The sequence below is a fragment of the Somniosus microcephalus genome, chromosome 22 (assembly GCF_052327205.1).
Source record: "Somniosus microcephalus isolate GS21.2 chromosome 22, FLI_Smic_1.0, whole genome shotgun sequence".
In the NCBI taxonomy this organism is placed as follows: domain Eukaryota; kingdom Metazoa; phylum Chordata; class Chondrichthyes; order Squaliformes; family Somniosidae; genus Somniosus; species Somniosus microcephalus.
This window is the reverse complement of record NC_141008.1, coordinates 73,710,072-73,733,539: the sequence shown is the minus strand read 5'-3', so window position 1 is coordinate 73,733,539 and position 23,468 is coordinate 73,710,072. Positions and strand designations below refer to the sequence as shown.

The following is a 23,468-nucleotide window of genomic DNA, read 5'->3' as shown; positions in this document are numbered from 1 at the left end:
TGAACAGACACAAAGGGGTCGATTTAACTGGAGCCGTCAGGCGGGATTTCAGGCGTGTGGTGGGGGGGGGGGAAATCGCAAAAATAGGGGGTCGTGACCCCCCTTCCCCGCCCCGTCCAATTTTCACCCAGGCGTTTCTGTCCGACCCGAATCAGTCCCGCCCGCTGCAGGCGGGACTGGTCTTCAGGCACCTTAATCACCAATAATTGGCATCTATAATGCCATTTTAAGGGGCCCTTGCTATTTTCAGTTTTTTCCCACGTTAAACACGCCTGGTGGGAACCCCGCTGATGAAACCTGGTGTGAACAATATCGGATTGCTGACTATCAGCTGCAGGTCAATCAGGAAAGAAGAGATTTAATCAGACATCATTTGTAGGTTGCAGGGCCTTGTTGTTTCAGGCTTGGGGCAACTTGTTCAAGGCTTAGGCACAGCTGTGGAAGGCTGGAGCCTCACACACTTCTCCATTGTGAGCTCCTGGGAAGCCCCTCTCGCCACCCTCACTCAGCGCTTCCTCAACGGAGGCATCTACCAGAAGCATGGGAGGCCTTTTTTTCCTTCCCTTCTTGGCATTAGAGAATCTCCAGCAGTAGAGGTGGCAGCAGCAGATCCAGCAGCACCAGCAGCAGCAGGAGCGACAGGCTGCGGCTCAGCCACCTGGGGCAGCACAGGCCAGAAGGGGCCAGCGCATGGAAGGCCGTCGGCGCAGGAGATACCCCCCAAACAGGGTCTACAGACACAGGGTCAGCTACCTCAACATGACTGAGCAGCAGTGCCAAAGGCGGCTCTGACTTTCGCGAGAGGTTGTGACTGACATCTGCGCAATGCTGCAACAAGACCTGGAGCCCAGAGCACCAGGTCCACACTACTTACCAGTGGCCATCAAAGTCACCACTGCACTCAACTTTTTTGCCTCAGGCTCCTTCCAGGGATCAGCAGCAGACATCAGCGGCATCTCCCAGGCGGCCGCACACACTTGCATCAAACAGGTAACCGATGCCCTCTTTGCCCTCGCGCACAATCACATCCATTTCACCCGGGATCGCGCAAGTGTGAGGGCGCGAGCGCTTGGATTAGCTCAGCTGGCAGACTTTCCAAGGGTGCAGGGCGTCATTGACTGCACACATGTGGCCCTTAGGGCACCCCCTTGCAATCCAGGAGTTTTTGTCAACCGCAAGGGCTTCCACTCCCTTAACGTTCAGCTGGTGTGTGACCACAAGAAGGAGATTTTGCATGTTTGTGCCAAGTACCCTGGCAGCTGCCATGACTCCTTCATACTGCGCCAGTCTACTGTGCCTCCGCTATTCAGGCCGCCAGACGAACTTCAGGGATGGCTACTTGGAGACAAGGGATATCCCCTGCGCTCTTGGCTAATGACGCCGCTGAGGAGACCAACCAACGAAGCTGAGGAGCGCTACAACTCCAGCCACATTTCCAGCAGATGCATTATCGAGCAAACCATCAGCTTGCTGAAGATGCGCTTCAGATGCCTGGATAGATCAGGTGGAGCCCTACAGTACTCAGCAGCCAGGGTCTCCAGAATCGTCGTGGTTTGCTGTGCACTTCACAACATGGCACAGCGTCGTGGCTTGCAGATTCCTCAGGACCAAGTGGCTCCTCACAGACCCGCCTCGGATGAACATGATGCTGAGGAGGAGGAGGGCGAAAATGACCATCCTGCAGAGGCCCATCAACCAGCAGCAGCAGCATTACACGAGAACATTGCTGCCCGGGATGCAAGGAACGCACTCATCCTGGCCAGATTTGCTTAGCCTAGTACATCAAACACTGTAGCCTCGCTGCTTCTTACCTGAGCATGGACAATGGCCAAACACTGCGCATTCCTACCTATTTGACCAGCATCCTGACAAAAGATGACACGAAAATTGGTGGGGTGGTAAATTGCGAGGAGGAAAGCCTCAGGCTACAGGACGATATAAACGGGTTGGTCAGATGGGCGGAAAAGTGGCAAATGGAATTTAACCCTGAAAAGTGCGAGGTGATGCATTTTGGACGGACAAATAAGGCAAGGGAATGCACAATGAGTGGTAGGACCCTAGGAAGTACAGAGGGTCAGAGGGACCTTGGTGTACATGTATATAGATCCCTGAAGGCAGCGGAACAGGTAAATAAGGTGGTTAAAAAGGCATATGGGATACTTGCCTTCATTAGCCGAGGCATAGAATATAAGAGCAGGGAGGTTATGATGGAGCTGTACAAAACGCTGGTGAGGCCACAGCTGGAGTACTGTGTGCAGTTCTGGTCGCCTCACTATAGGAAGGATGTGATTGCTTTGGAGAGGGTGCAGAGAAGATTCACCAGGATGTTACCTGGGATGGAGTGCCTCAGCTATGAAGAAAGACTAAACAGGCTGGGGTTGTTCTCCTTGGAGCAAAGAAGGCTGAGGGGGGACCTGATTGAGGTGTACAAAATGATGAGGGGCATAGATAGGGTAGACAGGAACTTTTCCCCTTAGTAGGGGGGTCAATAACGAGGGGGCATAGATTCAGGGTAAGGGGCAGGAGATTTAGAGGGGATTTGAGGAGGAACTTTTTCACCCAGAGGGTGGTTGGAATCTGGAACTCACTGCCTGAAAGGGTGGTAGAGGCAGGAACCCTCACAACATTCAAGAAGCATTTGGATGAGCACTTGAAATGCCATTGCATACAAGGCTATGGACCAAATGCTGGAAAATGGGATTAGACTGGACAGGGATGGATGGGCGGCGCAGACACGATGGGCCGAAGGGCCTCTTTCTGTGCTGTAAAACTCTGACTCTATGGCCTAGAAATTCAGTGTAGCCACTTTTGGGGCGGTAAAGTCGGGCGGGCGCTAAAGTTAGCGCCCGCCGGAAAGTGGAGGCCACTTCGCCGACATTCAGTAGCTTTGGCCAAGGAGTTTGGGCGAGCGCTGAAACTGGTGTTGCACTCCTATCTTTAGGCGCTAAGCTGGCGGTGCGGACTGATAACGCCGAGGCCGGGCGCAGCGCAGGTGCGGTCATGTTTTGATTGACAGCAGACACCCTGACGCCGGCCAGCTCTTAAAGGGGGAAGGGTCGACTTTGTCTGCTGCCACGCCCTGGATAGTGGAGCCCTGCAGCTAGGCCTGAACACTGCTGGTGGACCCAAATAGCGCCTGAAGCCATGCAGAAGGCCCGTGAACGAGCGCAGCGCTTCTCAGAGCATGCTTTGAGGGTGCTGCTTAGGGGTTTGGAAAAGAAAAGAGATCTTGTGCCCGGACAGTGGCAAGAAGGCTCCCAGGAGGCAGTACAGGAGAGCCTGGAGGGAAATCGCCCAGAGGGTCTCAGCCAACAGCGATGTCCCCAGGACTGGTGACCAATGCCGCAAGAAGTACAACGACCTCAGTCGGTTGGTCAGGGTGAGTACCCTTTCCAGTGTCCTCCTCATCCTTGCATGTGCACCTCACATTATGGGCAAAGGGACCTCAAAGGCCTAATGGCCATCCCTCCTCCCGCAGCTATGGCACTGGCATGATCATCAATAGCACTTTCTGCACTTTACACACTGGCCAAGCTATTCGACCATGGGAGGCAGTGCACACAACAACAGGGCACCACACTGGCCAAGCTATTCGACCATGGGAGGCAGTGCACACAACAACAGGGCACCACACTGTACTTAGAGGCCGTCCTTTCTCTTGCAGGCCAAGCTGGCGCAGAATCTGAAGAGCCGGACTGTCACCGGGGGAGGCAGTGTCCAGTTCCAGGAGCTCGGTGACCTGGAGGAGCGCGTGGCTCGACTCATGCATGCCCGGGTGGTTGGCCCTGTAGCTATTGGAGATGCCGACCCTGTGCTGGGCCCCAATGGTAAGGACATGACCATTTGGACCTCTCTCGTTCCCCTTGCGCTTCAGATCTACATCCTTTGCCACTGTCCCACCAATGCGCATAATGCCAACACTCATGCCTCCCTCGCTGACGCCCTGTCCTCACTCTAAAGCTACTCTTGTGCCTTCCTGCTTTCAGCTGGTGAGGAGGAGGTCCATGAAGCTGAGAGTGCCAGTCCCTCGGAAGAGGAGGACGACGAGGACCAAGAGGAAGGCGGCACATCGGGGGAACCCTCATCCGCGCCAGGGGATGGCAATGGAGGGGACACGTCTTGCCTGGAGGAGAGCCAGGGGGAAGTGTTGTAGGGGGGTGTAGCTCCTGGGCCCAGTGGCGTCCAGGCACGCGGGAAGGGTCGGGCAGCACGGCTGCCTTCTCCCCAGAGGGGGGAAGTGTTGCAGGGGAGGGCAGCTGCTGGGCCCAGTGGCGTCCAGGCACGCGGGAAGGGTCGGGCAGCTCGGCGGCCTTCTCCCCAGAGGGAGAGTCCGGCCTCCAGTCCGGAGACGGTCCTCGCCCAGGAGGTGCGCCTCCTTGATGAAATGTCCGCGGACTCGGAGCGGCGCCACACCGAGTTCATGGGGGTTGTGGGACAGTTGCCTCAGGCCATTGAGTCCCTGGCTCATAGTGTGGCCGATTTCGGGAACTCACAGGCCAGGGGTGTCGACCAACTCGCGGCAGCACAGGACGCGAGTCGAGAGTTCCTGAGTGGTGCCGTGCAGACACTGGCTGGTCTGATGCGGGCACAGACCAGGGCAGTTCGGGCACTCACTTCTGCCACACTCGCTGTGTCACGGACGCATCGCCAGGGCACCCGCCGCCCTGCTGCAGCACAGCGGTCTGGCCTTCACCAGATTGCTGCGCTTGCTGCAGTGCCAGCCCGGCCGAGTGCCAGTGTCTCTGGCGACCAGCGAGCGCCTGGCATCAGCCAGCTTGCCCCCATTGCTGCAGCCGCCACTGCGACTCCCCCAGCCAAGCTGCGACGAGCTGCTGGTGAGACTGATGCTGCCCAGCCACAGCTGCAGCAGTCAGCAGCCGGCCCCTCCAGGGCCGGACCTTGTCTAGGCCGACCCCCAAGGGCATCTGCCGTCACGCATTGTGCCCCTCGGGAGCCTTCCCCCAGCCTTGCAACACCCACAGGGCCCAGGTTGAGGCGGAGCAACAGGTCGGGCAGGGGCCGGAGAAGCCTGCACAAGGACTCGCCCTCTCGGCACACCAAGTAGAGTGTGTTGCCAACTGTTTTTTTATATGGGGGTGTTTGTGTTCTGTATGGGGGGGTTTGTCTTGGTTAGGCCGAGGATGAAGGCCAATTGGATGGACAGGTTTTGTTATTCCTCCCCAGGTTGTGGGAGTGAGATATGTTTTTGACTGTTTTTTGGGGGTCTTGTCTGTTTTTCTGTTTCATGTGGGAAGGGCCCTGAGTTTGTTAAATAAAGCTTTTTATTTATTCAGCTTGTCCAGGTGTCATGTTTCAAGTGGTTGTTGCGTTAACTGGCTGAGGGCTTGTGGAGCGGCTGCATTCAGGTGCGTTCATTGCCACAAGCCATTCCCTGACAGGGGGCCTAGAAGTGTCGTTCAATAAGCCGCCGGCGGACGGCCCTTGGACCTTGTGGCTCCCTCCTGGGCTGGTACTCCTCCTCCTCCTCCTCCTCCTCCTCATGGTCCTCCTGCTCGTCCTCCTGAGGTGATGGTCCAACGTGAGGTGGCAGTGCCTGAGTCCTGCAGATAGCCAGGTTGTGCAGCATGCAGCAAACGACGATGAACTTGGGAGACTCTATCCGGCGAATACTGTAGCGAGCCGCCGGATCGATCCAGGCAGCGGAACCGTTGCTTGAGGACGCCAATCGTTTGCTCTATGATGTTCCTTGTGGCTTGATGGCTTTCGTTGTATGCCTCCTCCGCAGGGGTCCTGGGCGCGTGGAGCGGGGTCATGAGCCATGTACACAAAGGGTAGCCCTTGTCCCCAATAAGCCATCCCCTTGGTGGAGGCTGTGCCTCGAACATGTCAGCCACAGTAGTCTGGCGCAGGATAAATGCATCGTGGCTGCTTCCTGGAAAGCGGGCATTGACAGCTAGGATGCGCTGCCTGTGGTCACACACCAGCTGTACATTGAGGGAATGGTAGCCCTTCCGGTTGCGGTAATCCTCGGCATTGTCGATAGGTGCCCGCATAGCCACATGTGTGCAGTCAATGGCGCCCTGCACCACGGGGAAGTCGGTGATCCTGGCAAATCCGACTGCACGCTGCTCCTGCCTCTCTAGGGTCATGGGGAAGGAGATGAATTGGTGTCTCCTTGTGAAAAGGGCATCGGTGACCTGCCGGATGCAGCGATGCACGGCGAACTGGGAGATGTTCGCTATGTCCCCAGCAGCGGCTTGGAAGGATCCGCTTGCATAAAAGTTCAGAGCCACCGTGACCTTCACTTCCACCGACAGAGACGTCCTGCACATCAGCTGTGGACGCAGATCTCTGTGAAGCAGCTGGCAGATCTCTGCAACCACCTCCCTTCTGAAGCGCAGCCTCTTAACACAATGCACGGCAGTCATGGTGAGATAGGACACCTGCTGCCGGTATTCCCTGAGTGGGTAAGGCCTACGTTGCCGACGCCTGATGGCCCCTCTGCGTCTAGGCATGGCTGGCCCTCTCACACGACGTCTGCGAGCCCTTCGCACATAATGCTGGAACTGAGGGTTGGAACCCCATGCAGCCCCCATAATAAACTTGCAAACAGTGAAATCACAATGAGTCAAATTTCCAAGCTCTGGCCAGAAGCCAAAAATACCTCTCCTATGTTGTCCCAAATCAGTAAGGTCTGTTCCTTGGTCTCTGTCCAGAAATCCAAAGCACTAAAGTCATTGCAGCAAAATGGCTGGCCTTTATAGTTCAGTCTAAGTGCCCTTTAATTAGCGCTCCCCGAGGCCCGCAGGGCCTCTGCTGCGTTCCACTTCACAGTTCTTAACAGCGCCATGCCCACATTGGGCGGGCGCCACTGAATTTCCGGTTTGGGGCGCACAAACAGCGTTGCACGACGAAATGAAGTCACAAGCTGCGCGCGCAGCTGAGCGGGCGCAAACACTTTGCGCCGGCGCTAAATGTCAACTGAAGTTGGGCGTAGGCGCAGATCGGCCTGCGCCCGGGCGCTAAGTGCCTAGCGCTCGAAATCTACCCCTCTTATGGCGCTAACGGCTGGCGAACGCAACTGAATTTCTAGGCCTGTGACTCTATGACTCTATAACTGCAAGTAATCCTAAGGCCTCAATGTGAAATCCCCATTCACCAAATGACAGACGCCACAACTGCAGCAGTTGCCATCAGATTTTTTATAAACATGATACTGATGACATCATAACTATATACAGAACTTTTCACCCAAGTGACTACCCTTGTGATTAGTGGTGCTTTATTTTTCTCTTGCGCGTGCTCCTACGTAGTGGTTCCCCTGTGGCTTCAGCAGATGTGGAGGCCCCTTACTGACTTTCTTGCTGCTCCTGTCTCGGCACCTTTGGCGGGCGCCCTCTGGGGTGGCGAGCCTGTGAGGGCTCGCCAGCAGTCTGCTGCTCCTGCGGCTGTGCAGGGGTTGAGATGCCTATCTCACTTGGGTGTGGACTCCGGTGGGGCTCTGACCGAGGGCTCTGCAGTGGCATGGAAGTGTGAGCGCATGGAGAGGAGCCCCCACTTCCTTGAGGTCTGCCACCAACCTCCCTCTCGTAGGTCAGATCCCCCTCAGCGCCTGCCAGTGGCTGGAGAGCACCTTGCTGCACATCAGGGGGGCCATGGGAACCCGTTTCTGCACTGGAAGTCCTACTCCGAAGGACTTCCATGAAGGTCTGGTTTCTGTGTTCAATAGATGCCCATCGCTCCTCAAGAGATGTCATTCTATTCTGAACACTCACCATGTTTTCCATACCCTGGCGACTAAGCTCCTCCATGGCCGTAGCCCTCCTCTCCTCGGCCGTAGCCCTCCTCTCCTCGGCCGTAGCCCTCCTCTCCTCGGCCGTAGCCATCCTCTCCTCGGCCGTAGCCATCCTCTCCTCTACGCTAGCCAGACTTACCATGGAGGTTGCAATCTTTTCCACGGAGGTAGCAAACCTTTCCGTGGTGATGTGTTCATGCGCCAATGACTCCAATAAGGCTCTGCTCATGTTCGCTATGGACTCCTCCATTCGCTCCACACTCGCAGCGACCCTGGAGACAAAACCTGCCAGAGACTCCTGCATCTGTGCATGGAGATCCATCACCTCTTGCGGATGAACCCAGAGGCAGAGGGTCGACATGCAGCTGAGCTGAGCTGGCAGAGTCCTGCGCCCTCCGACGAGGACTCTCCACTGCTGTCCCTGTCTCCACAATCTGCTGATGCTCACTTGTGAGCTGTGAAACACCAGGTGACAACACTACTCTATGTCCCGAAGGTCCCCCCGAGGTGTGAGTGTCTGCGCTGGTGCTGGGTGCGCTTTCTTCTGCTGATGCTGCGCCCTCAGAGGTTGGAGCTTCCTCTGAGGAGTCTGGCTGCTCAGCCTCTTCCTCCTCCACAGTGGGGACGGGGGCTCTGGATGGTCCTGTGGGGGAGTAGAGGAAGGAGTTAGAGATGTGATGCCAAGGTTACATGCACATTGGATTTTGCAGATGTTCATAAGTCCAAATGATGTAGCTTCAGAAGCATAACAGCGACTCATGCTATGTCAATGAGAGAGATAGAAAACTATTCTGTCACCAGCTTGTGGGACTGCCCCTGTCTCTCCCTCCGCAACTTCCGCAGCCACATCAGCCCCTTTCAATTTCCAGCACTCTTTCCTCCCAGGGGGTCAGGTGGGCTACTGAGGGTGGGCCTCCTCCAGTCCTGGCTCACTCTGTTGTTGTGAGCTCTCTTTTCCTGCAATGAGGGAGACAAGTGGAGTTTGAGTGAGAATGAAGGAGTGAGTGTAGAGATTGCATAGCACAGATACTTAGAGGGAGCCAAAGATGGTGTGAGGCTGCAAGACCAAGGGCCCTCCCTGTGTGTTGTCAGTTGTGCTCAAAGCATCAGAGTGAGAGGGAGTGTGAGGGCTGCATGATCGAATAGTTAGGTGAATGTGAGCATAGAGGGGGAATGGGTAAGGGTGCATGGATGTGACTGTGAAGTGGGATGTGGAGGAAGAGAGTGCTAAAGCTGAGTGCTGGTGGGGAAAGGCAATGGGGATCAGTTTGAGGGTGATGGAAACTTCGTACTTACTTTTCCTGTATGGTGAAGGTCATGGAATCGCTTCCGACACTGTATCCAGGTTCTTCTGGTGACTCCCAGCGAGTTGACATTTGCTGACACCTGCATCCATGCAGCCTTGGTCTCAGTGGGAGGCCTCTTCCTGCCTGACCTAGGGAAGAGGACCTCCCTGTGGGCCCTAACCCCATCCAATAATGCCTGCAGTGAAGCCTCGTCGAATTTGGAGGCAGCTCGGGGTCTGGCACTGGCCACAGCTGCTGCAGGCTCCTCTGCCATCCTGTATGGTTCGTTTGGAAGCCTGCAGAGGAAGCAATGCTTGCTGTGGACCTTGAAAGCACCACAAATGATGACATCATACTGTGGGGCTTTCTGACTGGGAATAGTCAATTAGCAAGGGTTCCCACACACTGGAAATGAATTGGCCAATTGAGGGAAAATTGCATCAATCTGGCAGACCCATTTAGATTTGTGCGGGAACCCAACAATTCCCCGCACCTGCAGGAAAATTGCCCCCAAAGATGCCTTTCGAGCAGTGGTCTCGTGCTGCAGAGCCAGGGTTGCATTCTGGGGACCATCGTGTGTTATGATATATACAACAGGAAGAATATGATTATTATTATTTTTTGTAGAACAAGAGGAAGGGACTAGTCTTGAAGTTATCTTTTTAGACGAACTTCCATAATAATAGAAAAAATACAATATAAATGGGGAAAAAAATAAGTCTGACGATTTGATCACAGTGAATAAAGCGAATATTTTGTGTCCATTCAGGGGCTCCATCTGTAGGGAATGCAAGGAGTTCTAAAACATCAATAATGTGATTCTGAACTTCCTCTAATTCTGTTGCTGTATAGTTTTGACTTTCCTGTTGTTAGCACGTGGGATGTTAAACTCACTAAACACTTCCTGATAAATCTGTGATTCATACATAGGGTCTGGTTAGGTTTTGAATTATGATGCACCATATGGTAATCAGAATTTTTAATGGAGGAAATGTTGGATCATCATTCAAATTTCATTTTATTGTATCTGCATTTATGACTCGTTGCTACCACAAATGTTATTTCAATTGGTTAAATGCTTTTTCTCCACTTTTTTTCTTTAGATTTGCCTTCCCCTCATACCATGCTGAAAATTAAATGCGCACTGAGAGCAGTTTATGCACAAACATAGGCTTGCTGGAAGCTGGTGTAACAAGCCAGTACTGCAAGTTTCCTGTACGTGACAACAAGGTTCACCAAGCATGTGTTGACACTGGAATGCATTGACTGGTTCACAGGACCAGTCACATTGCTACTCCCCCGTTACTGATCCATTGCTTAATGTCCATAGTTTAGCAGGCCAGTGTTTATTTTGAGCGTTCCAGTGTTTATTTTGAGCGTTGCAGTGTTTTATTTTGAGCGTTGCAATCCCTTTCTTTTGGCATGTTTTCCATCTCCATAGGGTAGACATTTCCACTTGTAGTTTGAAAGTCCTCCTCGTCAAGTCACTGTTTCCTCCGTCACACCCTACAGCCTCCCTTTTAATGTTCTGTTACTGTCTCTTTCATTGACAGCCACAAGAGTGGCGGAGGTTTTGCTGGCACAGCGCTGGTGAGAAAGCTATCGGCTGCAGCAAATAGTACTTATTCTTAGTCAGTCCAGTATTTCGATTCCACAAACCTGAGACGTGCCACGACAGCTGGCTCATGCTAACATTTATGTGTAGGTATAAAAGTCCAAGTTTCTGAACGCGCAACAGATTTGGCAGTGAAATTGGCAGTTTCATCTTGTGCTGCACGCTGTGCCACAGAGGTCACTTGCCAAGTTTGCACTAACTGAAGTTGAGTTAACTGTGTACATGGACAATTTTCACATGAGGAGTTCTGACTGCAAGACAACCTGTAGAGTAACGGAGATTGTATACTGGTGCTTTGCTGCTCTGTGGCCACCTCAAGCGGAGCACTTGCTGCTCAGGTAGGCTTTGCTCAAAACCAAAAGGCACCTGTCAGATGTTCAGACAATTCAGACTTGTGAATGATTTTCTCTCAAATAATAACATCTATATAGCGCCTTTCACGACCTCGGGACGTCCCAAAGCTCTTTACAGCCAATTACCTACTTTTTTTTTGAAGTGTAGTCATCTGTTGTAATATAGAAAAATAACTAAGCATTTGATTTCTCCCTTGTTCTGAGGACCATTCAGTTGCTGGGAGCTTGGCAAAAGTGGGTAATTTTACTGATCTAGTGCTTGTATATGTTTTTTAAGTTTCCACAGTTTGATGTCCGGTGCCAAACCATGTTTTTGAATTGGATGCAAATGGACAAAACAATTTGCATTTACACTCTTATCTGATTAGATTCTACAGCCAGATGATCTAAATGTAGCTCTCAGTCGACAGTCTGTCTGAGCCTTGCTTGCTTCTGGTAATTTACGTTAAATTTTGAACCGCGTGTTTGTTTATCCCACTTTAGATGTTGCCAATTATTACAATTTGGGCTATTTCCCCAATACTCTTCATTGGTCCTCTCCACAAAAGTCAGTGCGAGCTATGAGCCAGAAGCCTCACCTTATGCATGCAGTACCTGGGATATCAGATTGCAGGGTGAACAGTGAACCCTTCTAGTACCGGGCCATGCACCGGAAATAGTATGGCCAAGCTATCATGTCCTCCAAACTTCTTGAATCAGCAGACAATGCCAAGCTGATGGATCGTACAGCTCAGGTTCAAAAACCACGATTCAGGTTTATTGTGAAAAGTAAAATGATACAGAAGCAAAATTTGAACCAGCTGATAAACTTAATAAATACAGTATCTCATCCATTTATTTCAAAACACAAAGTTATGAAGTATTATTAGTTCTCCCCAGTAACTTTTGACTAAATCCATGATAAAAATGTTTTAAAAATGAGAAATAAACCTCATGGAATCTTATAAGCCACCACCTTGTATAGTGGCACAGCAAAATAGACACGTGAAGAATAAAGATCAGCAGACTGATGATATGTCTCTATTCTTTGATTTCCAGGTGAGCATAAAGGAAGATTAAAAAAAAAAGCATTCTTCCAAACTTTGAATTATTTCCTGCAGGGCAAACCAGTGAGAAATCTTCAAGTGTGAACAACTTCAACTAGCACCAAACCTTGCCGGACAAAATTTGCCGTAATTAGATTTAGGCCTAGGCATAGAAACATAGAAGATAGGAGCAGGAGTAGGCCATTCGGCCCTTCGAGCCTGCTCTGCCATTCAATGAGATCATGGCTGATCATCCAAATTCAGTACCCTGTCCCTGCCTTCTCCCCGTACCCCTTGATCCCTTTAGCCTTAAGAAATATAATAGCAATTTGTATGATTTCGGCGGAGTCATGAGGAAATAATCAGTTTTTTTTTTTTTTATAAGAAAACTAAACAATGGGGGCCAATTTAAATTAGTTCCCAGACAGTGGGGTATATTATGCTTTACCAGCCGGCTCTTGAGTTAACACCATGTAGCTTAAAACAATCACAACAGACTTGGCTTCACTTTAAATATTCAGCGCCTAGGCCAAATGATTTAAAGGCCGGAATTTAATCTAGAGGTGGATCCGGGGGGTGGGGTTTCCCGCAGGCCCTGCCGAGTTTAACAGCGGCACTTGATTAGCATTTCAAAGCTCTGTTTCACGCCCGCAGCCAGCCAGATGGAGAGGCTGGGGGGTGTCAGGCGGGTGGGCCTACGGCACCAGGCTGCAGAGTGAAGGGAAGGAAGGATCGGGGTGGAGTGGTTGGGGGGCCGGAGGACAACCGGGGCCGGAGGATTAAGGTCGCAGGAGCATTGCCCGGGGGGTGGTGTGTGTGGGGGGTGGGTGGGGTGCCGGAGGAGGATCGAGGCCAGAAGACCAGGGCCAGAGGAACATGGAGTGGTGGCCGGGGACTGGAGGGGGGGTGGGGGGAGATCGGAGGCCTTGTGGGGGAAGGTCTGAGGGAGCTGGGAAGGGTTGGGGGGTGGGGTGTGATGTGCCTCAATAATTCCGAGACTCGAAGTTAGCAGAACAAAAACAAGGCTTTTATTAACTTAGAACGTAACACGTAAGAGAGAGAGATGTCTTCCTTCTGGAGACTGAGGCCAGACTGAACTAGCTTACAAGCGGGGCCAGGTATGGGCGGAGCCCTACACACAGCACATTCCAGTATACAATACAGCACATTCCAGTACACAATACAATGAGGTCTGGGGGAAGGGAAATGACACTGAAACCAATCTCGGTCACAGGCAGTGGTGAATGGAATATTTCATCACATTCACCCCTTCTATAGATTTAGTCTGTTCGGGGGGTTGATAGTCCTCTGCGACCGACGTGGCTGTTGCGGTGCCGCGGGTGTCGGCTGGGTGTCCCCGGTAGCCTCCTGGGTCTCTGCCGGGGGTGCCGCCAGGGTTGTTGAAGGGGTAGTTGGTGGGGGTGCCGTTGGTCGGTGTTCTTCCGGGGGTGATGAAAGGGTAGTGGGTGGGTAAGAGTTGCTGTGATCGTCGTTGCCACTATTGCCGTGGTTGTTGTCGATGCCGGCTGGGGCGACGTCTTTTATGGACACGGTGTCCTCCCTTCCGTCGGCGTGCCGGACATATGCGTATTGGGGGTTGGCGTGGAGTAGGTGTACTGGCTCCACAACAGGGTCCGTCTTGTGGCCCCTCACATGCCTTCGCACGAGTACCGGACCTGGGGTGGAGAGCCATGACGGCATGGATACACCTGAGGTGGATTTCCGGGGAAAGACAAACATTCGTTCATGGGGCGTGGTATTAGTGGCCGTACACAATAGCGACCGTATCGAATGGAGCACATCCGAGAGGACTTCCTGCCAGCGGGAGATAGGGAGGCCCTTGGTCCTTAGAGCTAGAGTGACTGCTTTCCATACTGTCCCGTTCTCTCGCTCCACTTGGCCGTTACCCCGGGGGTTGTAGCTGGTGGTATGGCTCGTGGCGATCCCCTTGGACAGCATGTGCTGGCGTAGCTCTTCACTCATGAAGGACGCCCCCCCTATCCGTATGGATGTAGCTCGGCATACAGAACAGGCTGTTGAGGCATTTAATGACCGTGGCGCTGGTCATGTCTGGGCAGGGGAAGGCGAATGGGAACCGGGAGTATTCGTCCACAATGTTCAGGAAGTAAACATTGCGGTCGACGGACGGGGGGGGGCCCTTGAAATCTAAGCTGAGCCGCTCAAAGGGCCGTGTAGCTTTGATTAAGTGGGCTCTATCTGGGCGGTAGAACCGAGGCTTGCACTCAGCGCAAGTGCGGCAGTTCCTGGTCAGGGACCGAACTTCCTCAATCGAGTAGGGTAAGTTACGGGACTTTATGAAGTGGAACAGCCGCGTGACCCCTGGGCGGCAGAGGTCGTTGTGGAGGGTCTGTAGCCGATCCCCGGTGGCGCTGGCACACATCCCCCGTGAGAGGGCGTCAGGGGATTCGTTAAGGGCCCCTGGCCGGTAAATGATGTTGTACTCGAAGGTGGAGAGCTCGATCCGCCACCTAAGAATCTTATCATTTTTGATCTTCCCCCTCTGTTTATTATTGAACATAAACGCTACCGACCGCTGGTCGGTAAGTAGGGTGAAGCGTTTGCCGGCTAGGTAGTGGCGCCAGTGGCGCACTGCCTCCACGATGGCTTGGGCCTCCTTTTCCACGGAGGAGTGTCTGATCTCGGGCCCTTGGAGGGTCCTAGAGAAGAAAGCTACGGGCCGCCCCGCCTGGTTGAGGGTGGCCGCCAAGGCGAAGTCAGACGCATCACTTTCCACTTGAAATGGAGTGTTCTCGTCCACTGCCTGTAGCGTGGCCCGCTCAATATCCTGCTTAATGCTTTTGAAGGCGGCGTGGGCCTCAGCAGAGAGCGGGAAAGAGGATGCTTTCAAGAGGGGGCGGGCTTTGTCGGAGTAGTTGGGGACCCATTGGGAATAATAAGAAAATAACCCCAGGCACCTTTTCAGGGCTTTGGGAGTGTTGGGCAGGGGCAGCTCCCGTAGGGGGCGCAATCGGTCGGGGTCTGGTCCGATTTCCCCATTCTCCACCACGCTGCCTAGTATGCAGAGGCGCGTGGTGTTGTAAACGCACTTGTCCTCGTTGTAGGTGAGTCTGGCCTCAGTCTCCAGAAGGAAGACATCTCTCTCTCTTACGTGTTACGTTCTAAGTTAATAAAATTGATGTGCCTCAATAATTCCGAGACTCGAAGTTAGCAGAACAAAAACAAGGCTTTTATTAACTTAGAACGTAACACGTAAGAGAGAGAGATGTCTTCCTTCTGGAGACTGAGGCCAGACTGAACTAGCTTACAAGCGGGGCCAGGTATGGGCGGAGCCCTACACACAGCACATTCCAGTATACAATACAGCACATTCCAGTACACAATACAATGAGGTCTGGGGGAAGGGAAATGACACTGAAACCGATCTCAGTCACAGGCAGTGGTGAATGGAATATTTCATCACAGGGTGTCCGATCGTGGGGATGGGTGAGGCAGTGATGTTGAATCCAGCAGTCCTCGCCTCCCTTTAGCTGGCGGGTTCCCCGAGGCCTGTGAAAACCCAGCCAGCCAGAGTTAAATTTGAAATGGTGGCTCACCTTGAGGCACGCCAGCCTCATTGTAATAATTAAATGGGCGACCCGCCTCCTGGGAGCAGGTTGGCTGCCTGCCACCCCCCCCCCCCCCATCCCGCCTCCGTTAAAACCGTAAGTGGGCGGGTTGGGGTCGGGATTCAGTTTTTTAACTCTTTAATCTCCCAACCCACCCGTCTTTTGGGGTTAAAATTCCCCCCCAAAATGTTGCATTTCTCATGAATTGAAACATGACTGGTCCAAAGATCCATCACACCCACCATATAAGGGGCAATCACATGTAGCATTCTCAGTCTTTGTGTCTCCTTTGCTATTAATGGAGCACGATTTATGTTCCCTGTTTTGAATATTTTATTTTTTGTAATTATTCTGGTTAAAAGGCAGCACAGGGAAATGTTGATTTATTTTTTTTGTGTACAGTGGATTTAGCACACTGCCCTTTCAGTTCTGGGGGCTTGAACTTGAATCCAGCCTGACCGAAAATCTTCACTCCCGGGAACATGTTTCTTTTTAATATCCTTTTCAACCTTTGATCAGTTAGCTAATGATTGTTGCTTTGACCTCGATTGACGTAGTCTGTCTGCTTTAAGCCCTGGTGCTGTCCTTTGCTCTTGACGTGAGACTTCAGCGAAATTTTGTTCTAACGTGTTCAATTTCCTTTCTTAAAATTGCACTTTGCTTTTGCAGTTGGTACTATATTTTTCTCTCCTTACACCACTCGCCGCCGGTCCTTCCCCACTTACAGGGATAGCGCATATTCTTTGAGCTGTTTGGTGTTGCAATGCTCCTGGTAATGCCGAGGAAAGATTTTATAACTGGTGTTTAACTGTACCTTTTTATAGATCCTACAGCAATCCATGTTTTTTTTTCAGGATTATAAAGAGGATCTGCATCTTTATTCAGATTTTTTTCCCAATTCAATGGTGGGGGTTGGGGGGGGGGAGAACTCCTTTTCATTGGAACAAAAAGTTTACAGGAAAAGTTTTGTATTACACTAATCTATAAAATGCACGTATAATAATACATATTTCTACAAAAGACATTTATCTTTGAGCAAAGGTTCAAGCCAACGCAAGGATTCAGTGCAGCACCACACAGCTGATGCTTCAGTTGTCAAGAGTTCGTGACCAGCAAACTCGTGCAGTGAACAGTGGAGCATTTTGTGGAATGCTGCCAGTCGGGTTGCAAAGTCATTACTTCAATAGTGAAAGTGTGTACTATACAATTTTTTTGTGGAAACTCCCTGGGCTGTTCCCATGTACCTCCCACCAGTCAGTTCAGCAGTGCCTTTTGCAGCAAGGCTGTCTGCCCAAGCTATCGTCCACAGACAGCGAGTTATGGCGGGGCAGCAGATGTAACTCCAAAAGCGAATCTGCCCTGTTTATCCCAGCGTCCACTTTTGAAGCAAACACTCGTGCTCTGCCTGCTGAGGTCGCAGGCTGACTCCTGCTCACCACCTGTTGTAGCAGTCTTGTCTGATCACTCAGTTGATTTTCTTCTTGTGGCGTACAATATTTTTATTCTAGGATTTTCAGTTATGTACTGCACATTATTTTCTGGTAAATGTGCGTGGTGGTCATTAATTTTGCATTGTAAATATCTCTGTACAGTATATCAGCGGCATGACCTATTTAACAGTTCCTGCACTGTGTTCAGGGCAGTTACCTGATCGAAAGGTTCATTCAGCCAATGGTTCTCAGTCACTCTGACATTGTTCCCTCAATTCATGACACCACCTGAAATCCTTCATTAGACTACTGTCTTGTCATTACTCCTAGATCGCCAGTTTTCACTTCTTTTAATTGGTCTTTTGGAATGGAAAGCGATGTTTCTTGTTTTAGATCTTTAAAGGAAATTAGATGAATTAGTTCTTTTTTAAATTTCTGGTTTTATTCTGCTTTTCAAGGAATGGGATGTGTGCTGGAGTGAACACTTTTTTTACTCTGGACATCAGAAAGCTTTCTACTTCACATCATAATGTTGTTTCTGTATCATCGCACTCTTCCTTTTGGAGAGAGTAGTCTGACGTAGTGACAGGATTCGCAGGCTCATTAACAGTCTGACAGGTCACATCGTGAGTGCTCCTTCCCTGGCCATAACCATCATTATATACCATCCAGGTGGGTGGTTAGTCCTGCCCAGCAGCAGGGTTTTATGGACTCTCTCAACCTGTACGTTGACTGGGGTGGGGAGGGGGGGTGGTTGTCCCTCCAGATGTGAGAATCCTGCTGGTGCCCACCCAGAATTCCGAGCCGAAGCTCCGGTCTCTACTGGGACTGTCTGGAGTGGGGTTTGAATCCTGCTCCTTCAGACTTCAAGGCGGGAATGTTACCACTGAGCCGAAGGCTCGTACACAATATCCCAATTACGAACTCGGTACTGCATTCTATTGCCCCAGTGTGAACATGTTTCCCATCCCCTGTACAATTCGTTATGGCCTCTGACTGACTGAGATTGTGCACAACTTAGGACAGATTTGGCAGTCTTGTGATTCAGACCTGTGCCCAGTAGAAACTGGGTTGGGACTTTTTTTGTTGTTCTTGGGATGTGGGCCTGTTGGCATGGCAACATTTATTGTCTATCCCTAATTTCCTTAAGAAGATGACGGTGGGCCGCCGCCTTAAACCGTTGCCGTCCTTGTGGTGAAGATGTGCCCATGATGATGTTGGGTAGGGAATTCCAGGATATTGTGCCAGAGATGATAAAGGAATGGTGATACATATCCAGATCATGATGGTGAGTGATTTTGGAGGGGAACATGGAGGTGATGGTGTTCCCACGAGACTGCCCTTGACAGCCAGTGGAGAGAGGGGGCTTTAGCAAGTCCCAGAGATGAAAGTTAGCATTCTAATTTACTGTTGCCTGTCTCTAATGCAAGATTATTCTAGTGCAGCATGTGAATTTCATTCTTGCTGTGTATTTCAGGATCTGGATTATAAAACAAATGTGTGGCACAAACGGATCCAGGAACTGCAGAAGCAGATTTCACAGCTGACAGACGAAAACCAGCAGCTAGTTAACCAGCTGGTTGAGATTCAGTCGCAGGAAGGTAAATCAGATCTCTGGGTACATTAGCTCCTTTATCTGTAGTTTGCATTGCTCTGTATGTTCTTTGGCATTAATAGACATGTTATAGACTGTCTTTATAAGGGATTTTCTAGACTATAAAAACATAGGTCTAGGACAAGTCAAGGCTATTCCCTCATTGAAGCTCATTTTGAAAACACTTGAGGCGCAAAATTCGGATCTGTAGCACCCGTTTTTTGGGCGCTACAAGTACGCTTGGAAGTCCAAAATGGTGTCTACGACATGCGCGCACATTTTTGGGGTGAATCGCACCGGACGCCATATTGGTGAGGGCGTTAGCGATCGCAGTGAGCTTCTGCTGGAAGTTTGCAGTGCAGGCAGAGCATGACATCATTTGACGCCAGCACTGCCATTTTGGAGCTCAACATTCCAGCTAACGCCCTCTCTTAACCTCGCACAGTTGAACAAATGTTCAGCAGCAGGAAGGACCCCCCACCAGTGCTATTTTAAAGGGATCATCAACTACTTACAGGTTAGTTGCTGGTTGATTTCTTCTGGCTTTTGTACGATTCTACAAGTGTTTGGTGCTTTTATATAGTTGTTTCAAGTTGCAGGGAGCTGAAGGACCTTTTCCTGACTTCAAGGCTTCTGCACAAACCACTTGCTGACAGACATGAGTGCACTAATAGATATTCCTCTTGGAATACAGAATGACTTGGAGAATGAACAGAGGCCACGCAGAGCAGGTCAAGGTGCTCGAAGAGAGAGGAGGAGGAGGAGAAGGGCACTCGGCAGGAGGACCAGGATGTTCAGGGAGCAATTCTCCTACCTGAATCTCCGCAAGGAACAATTTGTGAGACATCTGCACTTCACTAAGGAGGTCCTCACTGAAATCTGCCAACTGCTGCAGCCACAACTGCAACCTCAGAGCGGGGCAAGGATCACATTGCCAGTGGCTGTGGAGGTGACCATGGCGATGAACTTTTATGCGCCAGGCTCCTTCCCAGCTGGAGCTGGAGATATTTGCAACATCACGCAGTTTGCCGTCCACTGTTGCGTAAGGGAGGTCACTGAGGCTCTCTATTCCAAGAGAGCTGATTACATTTCATTCTCTTGCCAGAGACCAGCAGGCGGAGTGAGCACGTGGCTTCGCTAGGATTGCAGGCTTTTCTATAGTGCAGGGTGCCATTGACTACACACACATTGCTTTGTGGGTGGGGTATGTCAACTCTGCCATATACTGGAACTGAAAGGGATTCCACTCCCTCAACGTTCAGCTGGTATGTGTGCGACCAAGGCAGCCAATCTTGCAGGTCAATGCCCGGTATCCTGGCAGCAGTCATGATGCCTTCATTCTGCGGCAGTCCACTGTGCCCATTGCATGTCAGCCACCACGGTAAACCAAAGGGTGGCTACTGGGCAACGAGGACCATCCGCTGACTACATGACTCCAGTGTGCAACCCACGTACATATGGGCAGCATGCATAGAATGAAAGCCATGCTGCCACACAAAATGTGAGCAGACAATTGGCTTGCTGAAATAACGCTTCTGCTGCCTGGACTGCTCTGGAGGAGTCCTGCAGTACTCAGCAGAGCACGTCGCAAGTGGTCTCTTGCATGCTGCACAACCTCACCACCAGGTATATGGCGAGGAGGAGGAGGATTTATAAATGAAATCATGCCATATTGCATACAAATGTAAACTAATCACCTTGTGCATTCCCTTAGTGCCTGTTTTCCATCTGCCTTTGCCCGTCCTAATGCTCCTACGCAGTGCTACCCCAGTGGCTGCGGCATTGTTGGTGGAAGGCTGCTGACTTTCATTGGAGGAGACTGCAGATGGCCTTGCAAGACGACCTCAAGCAGCTCTTGGCCCAGGAGGCCTGGCTGCGGACTGGCAACAGCAAGGTCACAGGTGGAGTGGCAGGGGTTGGAGAACGAATGCTGAATCTTCCTGAGAGGACAGCAGGTTTGTGCTCCATGGAGCCGCTGCCACTCCCCTGGGGCAGCGCCTCCGCAATCCTAGTAATCTGTTGCTAGGATTGATTGAGAACAGATTGCTGGACTGCTGTGGCATCCTGCAATCCCCTTTGTACACTATAATCCACAACCATGATGGCAGCAGTCTGAATTTGCATGACAGCAGTCTGAGCTTCCACTACAGCACTCTGACATTGGATGGTTGCTGCTTGTGTGCAATCCGACACTGTGTCATGGTTGGGTCCACAAGTGTGCGAGCGGAGTTGGCCACCATGCTGGAAAGGATGGGCTCCAAGCTCTGTACAAAGCCCTGTGCCAAGTTGGTGCCGGACTCCTCCATGCTCCTTGACATTGCACGCAGACTTTCTGGCAGGCTTCCCAATGCACCAAGCATTTCATTGTGCATACCCATTAGCCGCCTTCTGTAGCCTGCCCCATCGAAGTCCGCATCGGACTGCTCTGCAGCAGAACCCGTGTGCGACCTCTCCCTCTGGCGAGTTCGCACCTGTGCAATCCTTGCCCCCTGCTCTGGCTGTAGGCCACTGGTGCCCGGTGTCTCACCATGTGCAGATCCCACCTCTATACTATCCTCTAAATTACGTGCAGTGTCAGTATCTGAGCTGGTGGCTGCGAGTGTGAAATCGAGTGATGGTGTCTCTTCATCATCATTGTCTTCTTGCGGTCCCACTACTGGCTGGCCAGGTTCTAGTTCTTGGCTATCTGAAAGGTGAAAGGCACAAGGGTCAGGTTGTGGTGAGGGACCCTGGAGGGGGGTAGGGGGAGGCGGAGGTGGAGAAAAGCAAGAGGTGCATGCTTACACCATCTGCAGCTTGTAAATCATCCTACTCTGTCCCATGTTGTGTCTTCACTGTTTCCCAGGTCAGATTCACTTCCTGAACGACTTCTAGCACCTGCTCCAGCCACAATCCACCTCCACTTTAAGACATGCAGGCTAGCTTTAAGCAGTGCAGGCTAGCTTTAACTGGTGCTAGCAAGTAACTATTTTGAGCCCCCTGCTGATGCGCAGTTAGCGTTGGCTGAACGCTGAAAACATCGAAATGAGCAGGCAGCATGAAGTTGGCGTGCTGCCTGCATCACGTTGAGCGGGCGCTGGTTAATCGCGCCTTGCGATCCTCGTGCCTGTTTTCGGGAGCTATCAAATTTGACTCCACTGCCTTGTCTGGCAGATTGCTCCCAACATTTATCACCCTCTCGGGAAATATTTTTTTTTCTAATGTGTTTTAAATTTACTTTTCACTAAGTTAAGTTTTATATTCTCTGGCCTGCCTGACTTGCCTTGAAGTAGTATTCTAGATTCATTTTATCTATATTGTTTAATACTTTATATTCCTTAATGAGGTTCCTCCATGAACCTTCTTGGATTTCGACTGTAGAGCTTAACCCTCCCTAATCTTTGCTTATAGCTCATCCCATTTACACCTGGAATAATTCTCTTCTCTGTGCCCTCTCCCAATACACGTATGTTCCCTTTGAAGCATGATGATCAGAATTGTACACAGTACTCCAAGTGATATCTGACCAGTGCTTTACAAAGACTCTAGATTTGCACTGCAATGTTCTGGTTATGTATTCCATCGTTCTATTTGTTTTTTTTTAATTGCTTCTCTACTTTGTGTTGTTAGACGTTGGTTGCAAAGGCAGGAAGCCAACCTGCACCCAGGCCCCTGGCCACAAAGCTCTAGTACTCGCTGCTGTGTGTGAGACAATGGTCCGGGGTTGACTCTTGAACTTCTCTTTTTCCCTTTCTTGTGGTGAATTGCTTTGCCTCTCCTCTGCACCTCTTCTTAAAGCGAGGCTGAGTTTAGGAGCCCGCCTTTTGTTGAACTTGAACACAGTTTGAGTACCGTTGTGCTGCTGCACTGCCCCAGAATACCTGAACATCATTTGGGGAATTCACCAAGTCGCAACGGAATTTGGGTATAAAGCAGAAAATACCGTTTTATAATTCACAGTTTTATCCACCCTAAGTTAGAATTTTCACCCTGTCAACAGACCAAAAGGTAACATCCACACTATCAGTAGACTTCTGCAGAGGCACTGTCAGTACTGTTTTTGGTTTATGTGCAAGGAAATGTCCTTGAGCTGTGATGGAAGTCTTACCTCCTCCTCCATCCTGAAGAGTCTGGTTGTGAATGTCAATTGTGGCTGGAATTTAAACTCTGATCCCCCAGATCTGAGTTGAATGCTCTTAACATTGTTGCCACTAGGTCTCTGATAACACATTCCTGATGAAATTCTTTCCTACGTCAAATATTGTTACACAGAAAACAGCAGATATTTAAAAGCTAGACCTGTTAAATTAGAGCTTATGACTATGGCAAGACACTTCACTGTGGTGGTATAATCTCATTGAATTTAATAGTGCTTGAAGAAAGGAATTTGTTCAGAACATGGCTTGCTTTCACAGGGTGGGAATCAAGAAGGCAAATTCAAACCTTGCAAATTGTGAGTAATATGTCCGTGTAATAAGAAAAGGACTGCAGAGAACGGTACAACAGGTGTTTACTCAACGTGGTTCAAACTGCAACTGAAACAACAGATTACTACTCAGCGTTATATACAGGTGTGGTCACTGCCGGTACTTTACAGTATACATGAGCTGTAGAAAGTAGTTCCCCCCTTAAAGGTACATACATTACAAGTAATATCCTTTATACCTGCCTCCTATCGTATCAATCTACCCTAGCTAGGCTCGAGTGGGCTTGGATCTGACTCGTGCACTCTTAAGTTTTGTACTACATTTTTTACAAACCCTTTAGGGTCTTATTTGGAGTGAATTTATCAGAACTACATAATGTTTTGGTCAAAGGCCAGATATGTTGACAGCCTTTCTTT

At 50.7% G+C, this 23,468-nt stretch overlaps 1 protein-coding gene across 3 annotated transcripts in view; it reads left to right on the top strand.

Annotated features, from left to right (window-relative positions):
• Positions 1 to 23,468, top strand: part of rilp (Rab interacting lysosomal protein) — a 67,183-nt gene that overhangs the window by 4,799 nt on the left and 38,916 nt on the right. For all 3 annotated transcript variants that reach the window (XM_085965048.1, XM_085965049.1, XM_085965050.1), the window contains exon 2: positions 18,530 to 18,653. In XM_085965048.1, the coding sequence (XP_085821174.1) occupies positions 18,530 to 18,653 (124 nt within the window). The remainder of the gene's footprint in view (positions 1 to 18,529; positions 18,654 to 23,468) is intronic.